The following is a 23,151-nucleotide window of genomic DNA, read 5'->3' as shown; positions in this document are numbered from 1 at the left end:
GCTTCTTCGCTGTTTACAAATTAGAGGAGAGTGGCACTAAAACCCCGCCTATACCGCTAGTCTCTGATGAGGGTGTAACGAGCAGATCTTATTCGGATGGTCCTCGCTTCGACCTTATCGTTAGGCAAGGTCCCATCCTTGAGGTACTGGTTAATGGGGGTCATCCAGGAATCTGATTCTGTAACATTCACGGCCTATTCGATCAGGCTGATACTAGGGATTTCGATGAATCAAACAGGAATGCTCTCCGGTGCATCTGAGTCTAATGACGAGGCTATCCTTGCTAAGGCATCTGCCACAGAGTTGCTATCTCTAGGAATCTGTGTGATCGTAAAGGGCTTGAGTGGCTCGAGTGTGGCCTTTGCTGTTTTCAGGTAACTGATCATGTTTTCTTCCTTAGCTACTCCCCCAAAATCTGGTTGATGAACAGCATGGAGTCGCTATGGATACTGATCGCGGTTGCACCCATGTCTCTGGCCAACTGCAAACCAGCGAGCAGAGCTTCATACTCGGCCTCATTATTGGTTGCCTTGAATCCGAGCCAGAGAATGCCATGAATGCGAACCCCTTCGGGACTCAAAAGGAGAAGACCTACCCCGGCCCTCTTTCTGTTTGATGATCCATCGACGTAGAGGCTCCAGGTTGATAGATTTTGGATAGTTTCCTAAATGACTTCGCTGGGTTATTGCTCCAACTCATCCGTCAGATGATGTGAAAATTCTGATATGAAGTCAGCAACAGCCTGGCTTTTTATCACTGCTTTCGGTCTGTACTTCAGATCGAACTGACTTAATTCCATGGTCCATTTAAGTAATTTACTCGATGCCTCCGGCTTCTGGAGGACCTGCCTGAGTGGGTAATTAGTCATTACATGCATTGTATAGGCGTGGAAGTAAGGTCGCAACTTTCTTGAAGCTCACATAATACACTGGCCATTGGACTTTCTCCTCTTCCCGAACTAAGGCTGCACTGATTGCGAACTAAGAGACGGATAGGTATAGGAGGAGGATTTCTTGCGGGAGAGGCTTGGACAAGAGAGGTGGCTTCCCGAGGTGTTCTTTAATACTTCGGAATGCCTATTCGCACTTGGTAGTCCACTCAAACTTTTTATTGGCTTTTAGAACATTGAAGAATGGCAAACAGCAATCTGTTAACCTCCATATGAAACGACTCAGTGCCACTATTCGCCCATTAAGGCTCATGACTTGTTTTTTGCTGGTCGAACTTGCCATGTCGAGGAGACATTGAATTTTCTTGTGGTTGATCTCTATTCCCCGTTGGTTAACCATGCATCCCAGGAATTTTCCCGAGGATACTTCGAATGAGCACTTGAGGGGGTTTAGCTTAATTCTGTATAGTCAGAGGATATCAAACATCTCGGTGAGGTGCGCTATGTGATCTGAAGCGACATGGGATTTGACCAGCATGTCATCTACATAGACCGCCATTAACTTATCGATCTGTTCGGAGAACATCCGGTTAACCAACCGCTAGTAGGTCACACCAGCATTTTTAAGGCCGAAAGGCATAACTCTGTAGTAGTACAGTCTCCAATCTGTAACAAAGGATGTATGCTCTTCGTCCAACGAGTACATCAGAATTTGATTATATCCCGAGTACGCGTCCATAAAACTTAGCAGCTCCTGCCCCGATGTGGCATCCACGAGCTGGTCGATTCTTGGCAAGGGAAAGCTATCTTTTGGGCATGTTTTGTTGAGGTCGATGAAGTCGACACAGGTTTGCCATTTTCCATTGGGCTTCTTTACTAGAACAGGGTTGGCAATCCAGGTCGGGTAGAGTGCTTCTCGGATGGACTCATTTCGAAGGAGGTTATCTACCTCTAGCTTTAAGGCGGCATATCGCTCCGGATCCATTGCTCTTCTTTTTTGGCAAACTGGCTTGGCTTCGCTGTCAATGTTTTACGCATGGCAAATGATATTCGGGCTGATCCCGACCATATCTGCGTGCGACCAGGCGAACACATCGATATTTTTCATGAGGAAGTTGGTCAACTCGGAGGCGAGTTGGGGATTGAGATTGCTCCCAATCCTTAACACTCGGCTCAGTTCATCCAAGTCGACCAACACTTTGGACAGATCCCTAACTAGACTAGTAGAAGGGCTTTCTTGAATTCGAGGATCCATATTATCCTCGGCTGGACCAGGCTATGGCTCGATCCGGCTTATCACCATAGCCTGGCGGGGAATGCCACGCGAGATACCCTTCCCTTTGCACGCCATCTGCACTACTTTCATATAACAGTTGCGAGATACGCACTGAGATCTGCTGACTTCCCCTATCCCCATCGGGGTAGGGAACTTCATCTTCAGATGGTATATCGGAGTGATTGCCTTGAAGCTTCTTAGCAGAGGTCGCCCCAAGATACCATTAAAAGCGGATGGGCAATCCACTACCAAGAATTCAGTTACCTTGGTCACTTCATCAAAGTCACACAGCGTGACTGGAAGCAAGATCATTCCTTTGGAGATCAAGTGGTCCCTTGTAAAACTGTATAGAGGGAATGAGGCAGGTTTCAGGTCAGCCTCATCTAGGTTCATTCTTTCGAAAGTTGTCTGCAACAAGATGTTCACAGCACTTCCGTTATCCACCAACATTTTGTAGGTGTTATGGCGCCCTATCAGGGGTGTGATTACAAGAGCGTCATCATGGGGATGATGTAGTCGGACTGCATCCTTTTCAGAGAAAGGAATTTCCTCCTCCCTGCGAACCTTCAATGGTTGCCGTGACGTGCTCATCACATTGATAGGGTCGTGATGAGCTGCGCGAGCATACCTTTCCTAGGCGCCTCGAGAGTTCCCCGCAAAGTGCAATCCTTTGAAGATCATATTGAGGGTGCATACCCCTTTGCGATCACGTCGCTTCTTTCCAGGTTCCCCTTGACTTTTCTCTTGCGTAGGAGTGGAGTCATCAATATATTCCTTGAAATGCCCCTGCTTGATGAGGTCTTCGATTGAGACACTCATCGATGTGATGCCCATTATCCCGATGGTAACGATAGTACTTTTTACTGTTTCTAGCTGACGGGGGATTTTTCATGGGCTCAGGTTATTCGAGCAGGCTGGCTTCTTCTGATTTGTCAAGAATAGCGGATACAGACCCATTCAGAGGCGTATATTGATTTCTGTTGTGATCGCGATGAGGAACAGGAGCATAAGACTTTTTGGGCTCGTAGTGCGGTTTCTTTCCTTTTCTTGATCGTCAATAGCCCATCTGTGATCAACTCTCTTGTCCTCCTGACTAGACGCACTAACCGACGCGCTGTGGTCGCAGTGGCAAAGTGTCGGCACTGAACTTTTAGTACGGAGGTACTTCTCCGCAAGGTTATAGAAAGGGGTGAGGGAAACATCATCCTCAGCCTGTAGCTCTTTCCACAGGTCGGTCTATGGGTGAACTCCCACTATGATGAGAGTCCGAATAGACTCCTCGGGAGTGTGAGCTACCTTGTTAAGCTTGTTAGACCAGTCGTCACGGTCACAAAATTAAACCTAAATACCGTAGTTAGCAGTAAGCAGGATCGAATCCACAGGGAGCAAGACTAACAACCTAATATATTTTAAGTAGAGGAAATGAAATTGGCAATTGATTAAAGAAACTAAATAGACTAAATGCAAATAATGAAATAGTGCAATTAAAACTAATAAAGACTATAATAAAAATGTTGCCGTTACGGTTTTGGTTCGACACGAGACCGATTCACACAATTCTTCTCCACCCTCTACGATCCCCTAAACCTACAAGGCAAGGTAAATCAATGAAATGGCCTCCCTGCACTCTAGGTATAATCTATCCTGTCTCACCCGATCACTCAAGTTCTATTGGTTAAAGACTATCATTAAACGCCGAAAAACACTACAAGGCAATACCACTAGTTGGTACGCGATTAACAAATAGAATTTGTCAACACGTAAAATCCAATCAACCAACTTCACAATAAACGCAATAATAGTAGAAATTAAATTAAATCCGAACACAACTCAATTACAATCGATGCGAAGTAATGAAAAGCAATATTCATCATTTAATTATTTCAAACCAACGTTTATCATTCAGCAAGTTCTATGAAAACATTAAATCATAATGGACAACAATATTCATCACAAGTTATGCTCAAATCATATTAAAGTATCAAAATCAAACATGAAACGAAAACAAATATAATCTGAAGCACAATCTACCAAATGTCCTATAATCAGGCTCATCCAACTAGTTGAGAGTTGATGAGGAGAGTCGTGGAGTCAATCCCGATCTCGCCTATGCCGTAATAGACAACCGGGAACTTAGCCGCTCATGGTGGTGATGACGGAGGCCGAAACAGTGGAAACGAAGTTGACCATGGCAGAGAGGAGGTAACCGACAGCGATATGATGCAAAGAAGGGGCAAAAATGACCAACGGATAGCACAGAATACGAACAGCCGCACTTCACTAGAACACGTTAATTTTCCGACAGGTCTTCCAGAAAACGGTGGCAGAAATGGGATCCGAACGTACCGATGGAAAGCTCTGGTGATGGGGAGTTTAGATCAGGTCCTAGGGAGGTGAGAAGTCACCGGAAATTAGCAGGATCTGGGCTAGAAGATGAAGAGGCGCGGTGGCAAAATCGCGGATTCCAGCGGTTTTCGCGGTGGCTGAAGCTAGGAAAGTGTAGATCCGGCTGTGGGGAAGGGAGATCGACCCTTGGGGAGCTTAAACGTCACCGAAAAATAGCCAAATCTAGCCGGGAAGATGAAACATCACAGTGGTTGGAAGACAAAACATCGCGGCAGCCCTTGGTTCGCGGTGGTGGCTTGCGGTGGAGGCTCGCCAACGGAAGGTGAAGGGTCGCTGGCCTGGAAGATGAAACGTCGTCGGTCGACGACCAAATTTCGGTGGAAGGCTAGGGTTTTTGGGTTTGGGTTTGCGCCCTCTTTTCACGATGGTCACCTGGAAATTTATACCCATTATGGCAAATATCCATTTGGTCCCTGCATATTAAAATATGACAAAATTAGCCCCTTAAAACATGACATTTTACCCCCTAAACAGCATAAATGAGACAAAATCACCCTTAATCCATACACCACAACCTAATATCAACTCATATACTTTCCAAAATCATTTCAAACACGTTAAATTCATAAGAAAAATATTAGGAAGCGATTTTCGTGAATAAATTCATAAATTCTTTAATTGTCTCAATATACTTCAATTTAATCACACATGGGGTATTTTTATCACCAAAATAGAGCCACTTTCATGACTCTAACAAAGCTCTTTGTGGAATCGATCAATGTACGATTGGAGGGATTCATCCCTTTTTTGCCTTATATTGCTAAGGTAGCTCAAAGGCATTGAGAACTTTCGATTTGCTTGGAAATGCCTCAGGAATGTCGCACTCATTTGGGGCCACGAGCTGATCGATCCCACTGGGAGCGACATGAACCATCGTTTGGCGTGAGAGGCCAGAGTTACTGCCAAACAACGGCACTTCGCTAGATCTGAGACTTGGTGAAGCTCCATCAGGTCGTGGAATTCATATAAATGATCCTGCGGATCAAAATTTCCATCGAACACCCGCATGTTGGGCGTTCTAAATCTTGATGGGAGTGGGGCGGCTAACACTGCCGGAGAAAAAGGGGACGCGGATGCGATCTGCCCCTACTCTTTTTGCTGAGCTCTTAGTTGGTCTAGAGTTCACTATAACTCCTCAATCTGAGGCAATGGAGCTATATGGGGATTGCTTTCCCATGCGAGTCTGACCTTTGTAGTTGCGGTTGAGAAAAGTCCAAAGGTAGGATTCCGTTTCGCCTCGGCCAGCAACTCCAGCCACCCTCGACACATGCTGGCTAGAGACGTGTGATGGCGATGAATGGTGCGGGGAACTGTCATGACCTTCACGGTGGTACGAACCACCCCGTGAAGTGTGGGAACCTCCCGCACGATGACGATTAAGGTCGTTTTGCGGGCGGTGATAAGAATAGCCCTGTCTAGCACTTTTATGGGGGTGTGCATGCGACGTGGCATGGGACAGCTCGACTTGTGACTTTTCACCGAGTCTCAACGCCATGGGTATTCTACTCGGGGCGTGGTCAGTGTTCACTAGCCCTTTGGAGCCCTTAGGCCCATTCTTCCCCACTTGCTTGCCCTTTCTCCAACGCGCTGCAGTGCCTGCGGCATGGGCTATCTCCCTTTGCTGCGCTTTCACATGACCTATAGGCATTTTTGGCAGTTGCATCGCCCCAGCTGATTTGGTTGGCATGCTTTGGTCCAAACAGTCTAACCTTTGGTTGACCGTCTAGAGAGTGTTGTCAAACCTCTCCAGGTAGCTTCTAATGGTAGGGTCAAGTTGTGAACTTGATGGGATATCCCCCACGGCATTTTTCAGAACAAAAGGTATTTTGGAAGAGGTGTCCCCCTGGACTTGGGGAATCCCCTCAACACCGTGGTTGGTTCGCTTAAGTTCAGGTTGGTGGGCCATTTGCTGTTATAGGACCAGTAAGTTAGAGATTCTCCTGATGAAGGATGAACACTAAATTAGGCCCTCCTTCTAGTGCCAAACTGTTGATGCGTGATTTTGACACCAACGAAACACACATGTGAAATATTGAGCTGGCTCAGAAGGCACACGTGAATGTAAGAGAAAATGATAGTAAATGCAATGGGAACAGCTTTTAAAGTGGTTCGGATGCTAAGGAAGCAAGTCCTACGTCCGCTGATATTTGTATTAATGATAGAGGTCAAGTCGCGTTAGCAAACTAACCTACAAATGATAGTACAAGAGAGAGAATGATATATATTCTTGAGAGAGAATAGGTAATCAAAAGTAGAATAATCGAATCCCCCAAATGAGAGAGGAGCCCTCAATTTATAATGGGACGGATTAAGGTTATCATTACTGAATCTGTGAGTTTGTGGGATTATCCATACAAATCTTTCTTTACATCCCATTGCCCACCATCCAGAGTGATTTACGCGATTTGGCACAGGAATTTGGACATGTGGAAGCTTTCCAGCTCCTGGCTAGTCTGGCATGCACCCACTGCACTGACAGGAGTATGCTGCTCCTTTCCTCACGTGACTCAGCTGCGGGTATACCCATGCTCTTACTTTTGCATGTTGACTGGACCTTACGTCAGCCCTGCATTCTTTAGGCATAACAAAGTGTTTGATTGTAAATTAATTAAGCAGATGTGTTTGAAAAATTCAAAGATGAAAAAGGAAAATTCAAGACATCCTTAATTAATGATATTTCGGGCATGCTAAATCTGTATGAATTTGCACATCTTGGCATACGAGGTGAGAATGTCCTCGATGAAGCTATAGCTTTCACTAAAGCTCACCTTGAGCCAATTGTTACTCAAGTAAGTCCTGAGTGTTGGACAAATGTCAAAGTGCAAAGTCATTGAAGGAAACGCTGCCATTTTAGCTCAACTAATAAACATTCAAAACACTGTCGTTTAGAGTACTAAAGTCTACTGAAATTGTATATGTAACACAGTAGCTCATTTTTCTTTGTTATTAACGAAAAAGTGAAGTAAGAAGGAATGTAAGTTTTCCTCTGTTCTTACTCTCTATTTACAGTTCTCTGTTCTTTAGTTGTAATCTCACATGGTATTAGAGTTGTGACTTGCGTCAGTGGAGAATTTTAGAAAATCTTCTGGTGTGCTCAACGACTCAAATGAGATATTGAAGCAACAAGCAAATCAAGCTACTCCAGCTCTTGCTACTAGCCTTCAGGTCATAAATCCGAAGCTAACTCAAAGTAATTATCATTTTTGGAGCTCTCAGGTGTTGTCCACAGTTGGCTCTCACGAGCTTGAAGATCATCTACTTGGTAGGGTTTCTTGTCCCTCACCTCTTATAATTTTTTATTCAGCAATTGATCATGATTTAGGTCAAACTAGTGGAGAAGTTAGGGTAAGTAGTGTTTCAATTAATGAGTAAGTGAATCTTACTTATATAATGTGGAAAAGAACTGATAAGTTCTTAGTTAGTTGGTTATTGGCATCGATTTCAGAAAGCATGTTTAGGTATGTGTCAAACTATAGAAGCTCCACTGAGATATGGTTTGCGTTAGAACATGAGTTCATTATTGATTCAAAACCTAGAGTGTTACATCTCAAGAATTTACTTCAGACAACACAAAAAGGAAATTTAAATGCAGAAGATTATGTCAAAAAGATGAAGGAAATTTCAGAGAGTATGTCTACTAGTGGACTGATAATCACTTATGAGGATTTACTGCAGTACATCTTAGATGGACTTGGTCCTGAGTTTGATGCTGTTGTAGTGAACTTAACCTCAAGAATTGAGTCAAAATTTGATTTTGTTACATTGCAAGAAGCTAGATTTTTACTGCAAAAATATGAACTTAGGCTTGAAAAGTTCAATGTTGTTGATCTATGCAATTGTTCAGCTCACGTAGCTTCTACTGGCAACTCTATTGGTGATTCAAATAGTTCAAACAATGTGCCAAACATTCCCTCCAAACCAGACCTAGTTAGCCAACAATCTGACAAAATGACAGGACCATGTTATATAGTAGCTCCCACTCTGATGTCTCTTGGCAATCCTCATTATCCTCCATATCCCATAATACATAGCTCTCAAACTATCCCTCAAACCTACAATCAGCCTTTGTATAACAACAGACCACCTTATTTTGGGGGAGTATCATATGGTAGAGGAAAAGGACACAGTGCTGGAAAAGGAAAACTAATTTGTCAATTATGCAGTAAAGCAAGGCATTCAACTGGGCAATGTTATCATAAGTATAACTTTGCTTTTACTAGAATGCCTTAGAATCCCATTAGCTACCCATCACAACCATTTAGTCCATATCATGAACGATTATCATCTCAGCCACATATCAATCAGCATTCATACAACCATCATCAATACAACAATGGTGGCAATCATTATCCATCCAGCACTCCTCAGTTTAATGGTCCTGCAGGAGATTCTTATTATCCATTAGCTTATCCACAACTAGCTTATAATACTCAAGTTGGTACTCAACATGGGAACTTCAAAAATGGCACAAATCATTCTGACAATGTGGCTGCTACTGCTTATAATTTTCCTAGTCAACATATAACTGGTCAGAATCAAGCACATTTTTTTGGCTATGAGGTCTAATTTTCACTCAGCACAACCTTTTCAATCTTCTTTAGTGCGGTCCTCTTCACAAGCACAACAGCAATTTGCAATGGCTACGTCTCTTACACCCACTAATCTAATGTGGTATATGGATTCAGGGCAACTGACCATGTAACTTCAGACCTCAATCATCTCAATGTCAGCAAAAACTATAGTGGAGTGGATCAACTTCAGGTTGGAAATGGTGAGTACCTCAATATTTCTCATACTAGTCATTCTTTTTTGCCTAGTACTTTTCATTCTAAATCTTTGCATCTAAAGAACATTCTTTGTGTCCCTAAGATTATAAAAAACCTATGAAGCATCTCTAAATTTACTAAAGATAACAACGTCCTTGTTGAATTTGATGCTCACTGTTGTGTTGTCAAGGACAAATTCACAAGGGCAATACTACTGCAAGGGGATCTTATAATGAGCATGTACTAGCTGAATTTCTCTTCCAACAAACCTTCCACTCATGTTTCTTCCCCAAATAATTTTTCTTCCTATATAGCCTCTATTAGCTCTATTCAGCCACTTGTTTCTCAACTGTCAAATACTTGTAATGACATTAGGTATTCAATCCAGTTAAATGAAGGTCAGTCCAATAATACTAGTCAGTTCTATGATAAAGGTCAGTCATCTTTAGGTCAGATTTTTTCTGATTTCAGTGACAATATTGATCAGGTCTCTCATATTTTAAATAATAGCAATTGTACATCTTCGGTTACTGAAAATTGTAAGTGTACTACTTGCTTGAAAAATAATGAAATTTCTGATTCTGACAATAGTTCTGTATCTAAAACAGTTTTTATATCTTATAATTTTGATCAGAAACACAATAATACTGGTGTTCATTGTTTAATTGCCAACACACAATCTGATGAATACATGCTTTGGCATAAACGGTTAGGTCATCCTCATTCACAAACTCAACATCAAATTTTAACTGATTTGCATTTAAAATTTCCATAAAAAATTAGGACCTTTGTCAGTTCTAGTGTTACCTACTATGATGCTTGCCAATTAGGTAAATTACATCAGTCTAGTTTTCTAGCATCCCAATCTCATGCCATAGCCCCATTAGAACTGATTCATAGTGATGTTTGAGGCCCTGCCCCTTGTACCTCAGTAGAAGGTTTTAAATACTATGTGCAATTTTTGGATGATTATAGTAGATTTACATGGTTGTTTCCTCTTAAGACCAAAACTGAAGCCAGATCAGTTTTTATCAAATTTCAGCATCTTACTGAAAGGCAATTTGGATGTAAACTAAAATCCCTATAGTCTAATCAAGGTGAGGAATACAAAGCCCTTTTACCATACTTAGTTGATCAAAGTATTCAGGTTAGACAGTCTTGTGCTTATGCTCACTAACAAAATAGTAGGAGTGAGAGGAAACATAGACACATTGTAGAGTCTGGTCTTACACTTTTAGCCCATGCATTTATGCCACTACAATACTGGTGGCTAGTATTTGAAACTGTTGTTTACTTAATAAATAGACTGCCTACTCCTGTCCTAAATAATGTATGTCCTTATAAAAGTTTTTTAATCAAACTCCTATCTATGAAGGCTTAAAAGTTTTTGGTTGTTCCTGTTTTCTTTACACTAGGCATTATAATAGGCACAAATTTGATTTCCATACCACAAAGTGTGTGTTTGTTGGTTACAGCTTAGTACACAAAGGTTATAAATGTCTAAAACCTGATGGAACAGTAATTACCATCCCTAATGTACAATTCAATGAATGTGAATTTCCTTTTTCAATCAATAATATGTTCTCTTTCCCACATACAAATTTAAACTCTTCATCTCAGACTAGTGTTGACACTTGTACAAGTCCACAAGTTTTACATTTTCCTTGTGGTTCTAATCCTAGTCATTATCACCCTTCAGCTCCCCTTGGTTCTCCTGCAGTAATTGACTTTACTGATCAGCCTTCTTTAGACAATGCAGCAGTAGGTAAGACTTCTCAATTCGTTGTGTCTTCTCCACACACTATACCAGCTTCTACAATACCAATTTCTTCCTTAAATACTCCTACTATATCTCATTTTGATCACGATCAAACGACAATAGATACTCTCCCTATTTTTCCTGCAAACCACAATCAAACCACAGTAGATACCCTTCCTATTATTCCTGCAGATTGCTTTTTCTCACCATGTCAACTTGTTGTTGATCTCACTTCATCACAAGTGGCTGCTGACTTAGATGACAGTCATCTTGGTGAGACCCTTTGTTCCAATACAGTATCATCATATCAAGTTGCTGCTGAACCAACTGATAAGTTAGTTTGTGAGAATATTCATCCAATGGTGCCCAGGTCTAAGTCAGCTGCCTAGTCCCATATGGTTTCTTGTAGTCAAACTGGTGATGATAATCATTTTGCACTTCACATTGGTGGGTCTGGCAGTACTGAAACTGCTGAAACAGAACCTGGTACAGTCTCTGAAGTACTTCAGAGCAGCAATTGGAAAGCTGCCATGCAGAGTGAGTATGATGCACTTATAGCTAATAACACTTAGACACTTGTTGATCCTACTTCTGACATGAACATAGTGGGAAACAAATGGTTTTTCACCAAATTTAATGCTGATGGAATCCTACAGAAATATAAGGCCCGGTTAGTTGCAAAGGGTTTTCAGCAAACTCTCAGTCTTGATTATTTTGAGACTTTTAGTCCTTTCATTAAGCCAGCTAATATACGTATTGTTCTCACTCTAGCTGTGACAGATGGATGGGATATTCAACAGATAGATGTTAACAATGCATTTCTCAATGGAGTTTTAACTGAAACAGTCTTCATGAAGCAGCCACCTGGTTTTGAGAGTTTTGTTTTTCCTAATGCAGTTTGCAAGCTAAACAAAGCACTTTATGGTCTCAAGCAGGCTCTAAGAGCTTGGTTTGATCGATTGAAGGCTTTTTTACAACTTAAAGGCATTCAAAACTCAATATCAGATTCAAGTTTGTTTATCCTAAAGCAAGACACTGGTTCTATTTATGTTTTAGTATATGTCGATGACATACTGATCACAGGTTCTGATAAGATCTTTATTAAGCAGTTGATGAAAGATCTCAATGATAATTTTGCCTTAAAGACACTTGGCTCACTCAAATATTTTCTGGGCTTGGAAGCAACAAGAGATTCAGCAGGTATTCACTTAAAACAGTCTAAGTATGCTTCAGATTTGTTAGTTCGAACCAAAATGATGGAGGCACATGCATGCTCAACTCCAATGACTGTTGGTATCAAACTTAGCTCAATTGACAGTGAGTTGTTTCAGAATCCCAGCGTGTACAAAAGTACTATAGGAGCACTACAATACTTAACTCTTACAAGACCAAATATCAACTACACTCTAAAAAAGTTAAGTTGGTTTTTACAAGCACCTACTGATTTTCAATGGCAAACCTGTACGAGGGTGATAAGGTCCATTAAAGATACTCTGGATTTTGGCCTATGTTCAAACCAGCAAGCACTCTTCATGTTGAGTGCTATGCTGATGCTGATTAGGGAGGAAGTACAGAGGATCGAAGATCTACTAGTGGCTTTTGTGTGTACTTAGGACCAAACTTAATTCAGTGGAGTTCTAGGAAACATAAAGTTGCTGCTTTTTCCTCCACTGAAGACGAATATAAAGCCCTTGTTCACACAGCCACAGAGATAGCCTGGCTTGAAAATATGTTTACTGAGCTTGGTCTAACCTTTCACACTATACCAGTAATCTGGTGTGATAATGTTAGTGCTGGTGCTCTTGCATCTAATCCTGTATTTCATGCTTGAACCAAACATATTGAGATTGATGCTCATTATGTTCGAGAACAAGTCCTAGCAAAAAAGCTAGCCATCCAATATGTGCCCTCCAAGCTACAAATTGCGGATCTTCTTACAAAAGCACTCTCAGTTTCTCAGTTTACTGAGTTAAGAGCCAAACTGAATGTGGTGTCATTAGGAAATGTTAGTTGATCTGGAGTGTTATCTCTGATTGTTCTGTTCTGATGATTGGTCTGAATTATTGATCTGCAGTGCTTGTTCTGGAGTGTTATCCCTGATTGTTCTGGAGTTCTGATGATTGGTGTGGGTTATTGATCTGCAGTGCTTGTTCTGGAGTTATTTCTGGTTTTTCTGTTTTTTTTTTTTTTTTTTTTTTTTTTGGTGTTCTTTGAAGAATCTAATAATAGATTATGTTGGTGCTCTTTGAAGGTTCTGATCAGATTTTTTTTTAGTTGGTGGATATGTTCTGGTATTACTGGTGGATGTGTTCTGGTATTGAAGATCAGATGTTTTTTTTCCAGTTCAGTTGATTGATGTTGGTTCAATCCAAACATTTGGTTTGTCTTGCAGTTTTGTTATTGCAGACTTGATACAGATTTGAAGTTGAAGTTTCTTGTGTTGTTCTGCTTCTGCAGTTTTGAAGTTTCAGATTTGAAGTTTTCTTTACTGAGAAAATGCAGTTCAGCTATTTGGTTCTTTACTGAGAAAATGCAGATTTGAAGTTGAAGTTTCTTGTGTTGTTCTGCTTCTGCAGATTTGAAGTTTCAGATTTGAAGTCTTCTTTAGTGAGAAAATGCAGCTCAGCTATTTGGTTCTTTAGTGAGAAAATGCAGTCCAGCCGTTTGGTTCAATGCAGTTAGTTCTTTAGTTTGAACAATGGGATGAATTAAATGTAGCTGAGTTAAATTGCGTGATGATCAAATGCAGCTGAGCTAAGTTGCACTTTTCAGCAACTTATGCAGTCCATTTTTCCAGCAGCTTGTGCAGTCCAGTTTGAGGGGCAATGTTGGACAAATGTCAAAGTGCAAAGTCATTGAAGGAAATGCTGCCGTTTTAGCTCAAATAATAAACATTCAAAACACTGTCGTTTAGAGTACTAAAGTCTACTGAATTACGAAATTGTATATGTAAAACAGTTGCTCACTCTTCTTTGTTATTAAAGAAAAAGTGAAGTAAAAGGAATGTGTGTTTTCCTCAGTTCTTACTCTCTCTTTCTCTGTTTACAGTACTCTGTTCTTCAGTTGTAATCTCACACTGAGCTGGCAGAACAAATAACTCATGCTTTGAACAGGCCTATCCGTAAAGGCTTACCAAGGTTAGAGACAAGACATTCCGTTGAGATCTACTCAAAAGATATTAATCCACAGATTAAAACACTACTAAAGTTTGCAAAATTAGATTTTAACATGTTACAGCTACAATATCAGAAAGAGGTTAGTAGCATCGCCAGGCAAGTTCAACTTCTTAAACTATTGCAAGCTCACAAAATAGTTTCTTCGATCTTATTAAATCTTAAGGATTATTAATAATGAGATATACTTGCATCCCAGGTGGTGGAAAGGTTTAGATGTTGAAACAAATTTGCCATATGATAGAGATAGAGTGGTAGAACTATATTTCTGGATAGTGGGAGTGTACTTTGAGCGCCAATACTCCTTAGCAAGAAGGATAATGACCAAAGTAATCTCTATGACGTCCATTTTAGATGATACTTACGATGCCTATGGAACCTATGAAGAACTTGAGCGGTTTACTGATGCTATCAAAAGGTCAATTTTAGAAATATTAACTACACTCTTTTAATCAGGACTAGAATTTCCTTTTCTTATAATTCATCACTTGATTTTCAGGTGGGATACGAGCACTGTAGATGTACTTCCAGAGTACATGAAACTGATTTATCAAGCACTTTTAGACGTTTACAGTGAAGCGGAGGAGGAGATTTCGAAGGAAAGGAGATCATTTTGTATGGACTGTGCAATAGAAGAGGCCAGCCATTTCTATATTTAATCACTTTAATTTATACATATAAGCAGACTTCACTTTAATTAATACACTGGAGGAGTATTTGCAGATTTCACTTGTTACCACTCCATTTAAAATGCTGGCAATTGCTTCTTTCCTCGGCATGGGACAGATGGCTAACAAATCGGCCTTCGATTGGATCGCCAATGACCCTAAAATTGTTACAGCTTCAACAATTATAAGCAGACTCATGGATGATATAGTGTCCCATGAGGTGCAATTAATGCTGAATATTTTACATCCTTCAGCCCCATAATGATAAATAGTACACCACTTGAAAAAAAAAGATCTTAATTACAAAATTTCTTATTCAAATATTATGCATATCTAAATTTGCAGTTTGAGCAAAAGAGAGAACATGTTGCCTCAGCAGTGGAGTGCTACATGAAACAGCATGGCGTTACTGAGGAAGAAGTAAGAAAATTGTTCCGAAAAGAAATTTCAAATGCATGGAAAGATATAAATCAAGAGTTCCTTAAACCAACAGCAGTTCCAGTTCCCCTCCTTGGGCGTATTCTCAATCTTTCACGGTCTATGGATGTTATACACAAGGAGGAAGATACCTACACTAATTCTTACAAGCTGAAAGACGACGTCGCTTCCGTACTTGTGAACCCAGTTCCCCTATGAGCAGCTCTCCCTGCTCCAGCCTCCATACTCATCCTGCTACTGTGCTACTAATTAAAGTTCAAGTTTTTATTCTGCCAATTAAAACACTTTATGAATAAACTTTTCTTCGGTCTCATCCTCACTCCCCATAGTGTTGGCAAATGGATCAGTTAAGTTAAAAACCCAATTCAACCGGTAAGTAATTTAGCTTAACCCAATTTTGAAGTTTGGAAGTTGTAGATTGGGTTAAATGGTTTAGCATCGTTACATTCTTCATTTTTTTTTTTTTTTTAAATATAAAATTTCGTATATACTAGATTAAAAATGCACATAATATTCATTGTCTATAAATTAAAGGCCCTAAATAAATTTTAATGAAAATATAATTGTACTAAAATTATTCCATATATAAAACAGAAAAACCATACTGTATATACAAAATTATCAAAAAGAATTATTCATATAAAAAAAAAAAGAATTTTACAAGTTTTTCAAGCTTTTGAAACTTTTAAACATCCTGAAATTCCAATATTAGAATCTATTTATTTAATTTAATTATAGGGGTTTGATCTAGACCCTGTGAGATTTAATTAAATAACAAATTTCTCTCTAAAATTTTAAAAATAACATTAATTCCCTTACTATTAGTATACCATTAAAATTTATAATATGATAGGTTAATGAAGATTTATCTGATTGGCCATTTTCCATTTATTTTATCACAAGAGGAGGATTTTTTTTATTTAATTATACCTAAAAGACATTATTTGTTATTAACCCTTAATTATTGTGTTTCCTTTATTACTAAATAAATTTCTTGAAAATTTTAAGAAACTATTTTAAAACTCTTTACCTTTGGTTGTACCACCTTTGTCTAATACTTTTAGTTTAAACAAACCATTTCAAAAATTGACAACGATGAAATACCTAATCCTTAGGCTTTGAAAGTCCAATGATCTACGAGTAAGCCCTTTCTTAACTAATTAAGCTTGTTAATATTATAGTTAAAAAAAGAGGTTCTCATGTTGTAAAATTTATGTAACCAATATTAAAATAAATGGACTAAAATTAAAAATGAAGAATAATGGGACTAGAATTCTATTTTCCTTCTCTTTTAGATGTCTCTGGAATCAGTACAACAAACTGGAAGAAGGGATGGAGGGCCGCACACCATAGCAATAGAATGGCATGCAACAGTGTTAGAAGAAGGCAAGAGAGGCAACTAAGTAGCTGAAGTATGCCAAAAAGAGAAAGAGAAAGAAAGTCTTTTAGCTTATGAATTGTATTTTTCACTTGTGTATTTCTCTGTACAGAAGTTGTCAATTTATACAAGAATTATGTACTATGTAAGGAAAGAACTAATTACACAATCATAGGATTAATTGTAGGATCACATCAATCAAGGAGAAGATTGTGTGATCTATCTTTTCTAATTGTTCTTGTAATTGAGCTAAACATTTATTCACATATCAACATTCCCCCTCAAGTTGGAGGTTCATATATGTCATTAACTCCGAGCTTGTTCTAAAGATATGAATGTTGTTTGTGACTTAGAGGTTTTGTGAAGATGTCAGCTGGCTGATCTATGGTTTGAATGTACTTAGTCTTGATCATCCCTTCTTGTATTTTGTCTCTGATAAAGTAGCAGTCAATTTCTATGTGTTTTGTTCTCATTTGCTGCTTAATTCAACCGGTCTTTCTATCTGAATATCTAGATCTTTTAACAACCCAAGAATCTAGGTGATCTTGCATATGGTTTTGGTCATTACTCTATATTCGGCTTCTGCTAATGAAAGAGAGACCGTTGATTGTTTTTTTGTCCTCCATGAGATCAACGATCCCTCGAGTTTGATGCAGAAACCAGTGAGGGATCTTCTTATCATAGGGCATGATCGCCAATCTAAATCACAATATGCCTCTAGACTCAAGTTTTCCCCTCGAGGCAAGAGAAGTCCTAGCCATGGGCATCCTTTCAAGTATTTGAGGACTTTAATTGCTGCTTTCATATGTGATTGTTTTGATGCATGCATAAACTGGCTGAGAATCTGGACTTCATAACAGATATCTAGTCGTGTCATCGTCAAGTAAATGAGACAATCAACCAGACGTTAATAACTAGAACTATCTTCAAGTAGTGGGTCTGTTTTTGAATCTTAAGCGATAAGCTTCATGTTTTGTTTCACGGGAATAATACTTGGTCTACAAGCTGATAACACTGAAACTGAGATTAGTTCTAGTATGTATTTATGTTGACTGAGAGATGTTCCTACTGAGGATCTTGCAATTTCCATGCCCATAAAATATTTTGGTGCTCCCAGATCCTTGATGTGAAACGACTTGTGCAATTGCTCTTTTAATGCCTTGGTGGCAATTTCATCATTTCTTGTGATAAGAATATCATTGACATGTATTATAAGACTAATGAAAGATTTATCTTGATGTCAAGTGAAAAGAGCATAGTCATGTTTAGACTGTATGAAGCCTATGGTAGTAAAAGCCTCTGTAAATTGGGTCTTGAGGATTGGGCTGTGAGCCTGGTTGACCAGTTGGGCCTTGAGAATTGGGCCATGGGCCTGGTGGCTATGTGGTCAATTAAGGAGTGGGTTGTAGGCCTGTTTGAGTGGGTTATGTGATTTGCGGCTCTGGTTGAATGGGTTGTGTGTTTCATTGGTTGTTTGGCTAATTGGGATTCATTTTGGTTGTTTGTTGGTTTTGACTAATTGTTGTGGGTTTGCACTAATCCAACTGCCTTTTGTAGGTGAAGCAACCTGGAGGCTTGAGAGGATGTAGGCAAGAAGAAGAGAACAAAAACTTGAAATGCAAAGAAGATGTGAACAAGAAGAAGAGAGGCAGAAGGTTGATTAAGCAACCATCTCTGATACTATGTCAGAAGAAGACAAGAGAGGCAACCAAGTAGCCGAAGTATGCGAAAAACAGAAAGAGAAAGAAACCCTTTTAGCTTATGAATTGTATTTTTCACTTGTGTATTTCTCTATACAGAAGTTGTCAATTTATACAAGAATTATGTCCTATGTAAAGAAGGAACTAATTACACAATCATATGACACATCAATCAAGGAGAAGATTGCTTGATCTGTCTTTTGTAACTGTTCATGTAATTGAGCTAAACCTTTATTCACATATCAACGATTAGAATGCAGGTGTCAGAGTAGTGGAGATCCACAAGAACTAAAAATTAAGAACCGTGTTGCAAACAATGATCTTCAAACATTTTTATTTTATTGCAGGATAATGAGTTTTTGAATGAAAAATGAGTTTGTTGATGATTCCATAGCCACTTCACCATGTTTCTCTTCAAAAATATTCCAGCCTTAGACTATTTGTAAAAGTAGTTCAATTTTTTATATTCTGATAGTTCCAAATTTTCTGAATATTATAAGTCTTGAGTAATCAGTATCCTACTCCTCATTATTGGAGTTCACAGTTCACATCCTTCGAAGCTTCATCGTTTTCTTTATTACAGTACTTGGCAGTGGAAGAATCTTTTTTATTTGGGCTAGTTAAAATGCCTTTATTTTAAAATTCTCGTTCTTTAGAATGATAGGATCAACTGTTGGGCTGCTACTAGTCAGGTTTCCTTATGATAAATTTTCTCACAACCTTTAATTACAAATCTTGAAGGTTTTAATTGATAGGACACGATTGTACAATTCGTATTAAGTTAAAATTTCCCAGTTTTTAAAATTAAATATTAGTTAAAAAACAGAACATTTTTTGGTTAATTGGCATTATTTGTCGAAGTATAGGTTTTCCAGATGGTTATATATTAAATCATTAGTGACTAACTGGTGACCACAAAATGGGTTGGTTGATGATTATAGATTAAATTATTTAACCACCTCGTGTTAAGAATGATTTTCATAGTTTTTGTTAGCATAGTGAATTATTGACTAGAAAATGGGTTTCCTCGTGCTCTATTTAATTAAATAATCAAGGGTATTACACTTAATTACATAAATATCATTGCTTCTCCATTCAAGATTGAAATGTAGAATATTATATTTTTTGGTTAATTTTTTTAGAGAATTTAGTGTTTAAAGATGTATTAAATGCTCGAAAATATGTTTAATATTACTGTTATTATTATTAAAAGTTGTGTTAATTCAAATTGGGTTGAAAATTCATTTTTCCAAAAAAATTGATGAAGAAACTGAAAATTTTGAATAAACTCGAGTCACTCGAGCTAGTCACTTAAGTCACTTGAGTACAATCACTCGACTAGGGTATATAATATTAATCTAACTTAAGTTAACTATTTTGATATTTTATGTGTTATATCAACATTTTTCATATAATCTTTAACGTAACATATCAGTATTACCTATATAAAATATAAAAGATCCACTCAAGCAGGGTTAGTATCATTATACCCCACTCGACTAAACTCAAGCGACTTGAGATTTTACAATTTTTATGGAAATCATTTATTCCGATTCAAGTTTCAAGAAGTGAAATTTTTTTTTTTTTTTCCCTTAAATATACAATATTTTACTTATATTAAATACATAGGAACATAACATACACCCCTAAGCATATACAAATAATAGTAAGTCTAAAAACATCAAGGAGAATAAAGAAGAGAAAAAGGAGAAAAGAGGTGAAAGAAAGCGAAGTGAATTGAAAGAGGAGTAAAATCACCCATAATTTATCTCAAAGGTCTTATTTACAAAGACAATTAGAGATGTATTATTTTTTAATTTGACTCTTAAAATAGTCATATAAATTGTAATTATTTTTTCAAGTGAATATACAGATTAATATATCTAAAATAAAACTAATGATTAAAACTTTCATACCATAAACACAGCATGTCATGTTAACTTAAACGTGGGAGATCGTTTTATGAAATTTTCTTAATTCTAATTATATAATTTAAACCTAAAATCCATTGTATTTTAAAGAACTAGCTTACTCTTGGCCACCGAGGCCTATAGGTGGCCAAAGGGAAAAAGATTTAAATGAAAAACATGTTTCTTACTATTCTCTGCTACGTCTATATAACATGAGCTTGAAGACTCTATGATCTCACCATCTCTTCAAGCACAAAGCTATATTCAGCATTCTACACCATTTATTGTTTTTTCTTGAAAACAAATTTATAATGTCTCTTCACGTTTCAGCCGTTCCTTCTTCAGTCAAAAACAATGCTAAGGAAGAAACTAAACGTCGCTCGGCAGATTATCATCCTAGCATCTGGGGGCACCATTTCCTCTCATATGCTACTGATTCTATGGTAAATTGTTTCTTCTAATTTAATTTCCATGTACTTAGTGACTGCTTATGAGAAAAAAATGCTTTTGAGCAGGTACAAAAATAGCTAATTAAATAATTATGTAATAAATTTCATTTGAGTAATATTATATATACAAACTATTCTTTGCAAACTGATATGATAATCTTACATATTTGACGAGTAAATTTTACAAATTACCCCTGAGTTATCTGGAACCTAACTCTCTTCAATAACAACTAAGTCTTACATGTTTTCTCACCAATTTATTTTGCTTGTTCAGGAAAGTGATGATGATAACGCAAAACTACTGAAGCTGAAGGAGGAACTTAAAAGCATGCTAATGGATGACGCAAATAAGTCTCTGCAAAAACTTGACTTGGTTAATGTAATCCAACGCTTAGGGGTCTCTTATCATTTTGAAAGTGAGGTTAATGAAATCTTAGAAGACGTCTATAAGGCTCACAATGAAAGTGATTCGGGAGATGACACTGATGACTTGTATTCCATCTCTCTTAAATTCCGCTTGCTTAGACAACATGGTTATAAAATCTCATGCGGTATATATTATATATTCTTTATCCTCGGAAATTACTTTTTTTTTTTATTTTGTAAATAAATTCCTTAATTACGTTATGTAGATGTGGTGTGTTGTGTCGTGAATAAGCAGATGTGTTCAACGAATTCAAGGACAATAATGGCAGCTTCAAGGCATCTCTTGCAGAAGATGTTCGAGGAATGTTAAGCTTGTACGAAGCCTCAAATCTCAGGGTTCATGGAGAAAATATACTAGATGAAGCCCTTACTTTCACTACCAATCACCTTGAGTCGCGGGTAGCAACTCAACCCAGCTCTCCACTTGCAGGGCAAGTTAAGCATGCCTTAACTCGACCTCTTCGCAAGAGTTTACCAAGGCTGGAGGCAAGATATTACATGAGTATCTATCACGAAGAAGCTTCGCACAATGAAGTTATATTAACTTTTGCAAAGTTAGATTTCAACATATTACAGAAGTTGCATCAGAAGGAACTCAGTGCTATTACAAAGTAAGTTAATAAAATTTAATCATGATTAATTTCAAGCAGTTTTTCATTCTACTGAACTATCTAATGGTATAGCATTTCCCATTAGATACATGGTATAGCAAATTTTACATTCTCCATGATTAACTTAATTCTCCATTTATGTGATTAGGTGGTGGAAGGATTTAAACTTCGCCCAGGAGCTACCTTTTGCAAGAGACAGAATTGTTGAGTGTTACTTCTGGATATTGGGAGTGTATTTTGAGCCGGAATATTTAATGGGTAGAAGATTTTTAACCAAAGTGATCTCCATAACTTCCATTATAGACGATATCTATGATGTGTATGGTACAATTGATGAACTTGAGCTGTTGACCTCAGCAGTTGAGAGGTAATTTGTTCATAATCTTGATGACCTTCAGTCATCCAAAATTTATCATTATCCTTTTTTGGTTTAATAAGCTAGCCATTTCTCTGTTTCAGGTGGAATATCAGTGCCATAGATCAACTGCCTGACTACATGAAACTATGTTATAAGGCTCTTCTTGATATTTACAGTGAAATTGAACAGAAATGGCGGATCAAGGAAAATTATACCGCCTTGATTTTGCAAAAGAAGCGGTGATGCTTTCATTTCAAGCCTTTAATTTGTGTAGTTTAAAACCACTTACTATTGGATTCTTAGTACTGTACTAATAATTTCGAATTGGATTTTTGGTTTCACAGATGAAGAGTATAGTTAGAAATTATCACCTGAAGCCAAATGGTGTCATAAAATATTTTCCAACACTGATGAGTACATGAGTGTAGCATTGGTTACCAGTGCGTACCAATTGTTAACCACACATCTTTTGTAGGAATGGAGATGTTGCAACCAAAGAAGCCTTTGAATGGTTTTCGCTACCCAAGGTTTTGAAGGCTGCCTCAATAATTTGCAGACTCTGGATGACATAGTGGGTCACAGGTACATACTGAACTAAATTAATTAATTAATTAGAAATGATCAATATATATTTTTAACGATTGACTTTGCATATAAATGGATAGCTGAGCAAAAGAAGGACATGTTGCCTCAGCATTGAATGTTACATGAAGGACCATGGTGTTTCGGAAAAGAGACACATAAAGTGTTTCGTGAGCAATTGCAATGCATGGAAAGATATAAATGAAGCTTTCCTTAAATCAACTGCTTTTCCACTGCCTCTGCTTGAACGGATTAATTTTACACGTGTATAGACCTTCTCTACAAAGATGATGACTGCTACACCATTCTTATTTGACAAAAGACATGTTGCCTCATTGCTCAGGGACCCCGTACAGCTCTAA

The 23,151-nt window shown here is 38.2% G+C and overlaps 1 protein-coding gene and 1 pseudogene across 1 annotated transcript in view; both read left to right on the top strand.

Annotated features, from left to right (window-relative positions):
• The window catches only part of LOC116142925 (alpha-copaene synthase-like), a 29,558-nt gene extending 13,985 nt beyond the window's left edge, over window positions 1-15,573 (top strand). Inside the window, 6 exon segments of the mRNA XM_031428342.1 lie at window positions 7,188-7,360; window positions 14,160-14,368; window positions 14,469-14,687; window positions 14,769-14,911; window positions 14,955-15,157; window positions 15,283-15,573. Coding sequence (XP_031284202.1) covers window positions 7,188-7,360; window positions 14,160-14,368; window positions 14,469-14,687; window positions 14,769-14,911; window positions 14,955-15,157; window positions 15,283-15,573 — 1,238 coding nt within the window.
• Window positions 15,574-20,648: 5,075 nt separating this feature from the next.
• Window positions 20,649-23,151, top strand: LOC116142914 (annotated as a pseudogene).

Source organism: Pistacia vera, unplaced genomic scaffold, assembly GCF_008641045.1.
Source record: "Pistacia vera cultivar Batoury unplaced genomic scaffold, PisVer_v2 Contig421, whole genome shotgun sequence".
Lineage (NCBI taxonomy): Eukaryota > Viridiplantae > Streptophyta > Magnoliopsida > Sapindales > Anacardiaceae > Pistacia > Pistacia vera.
The sequence above is the reverse complement of the archived record's forward strand: the minus strand, read 5'-3'. Positions and strand labels throughout refer to the sequence as shown.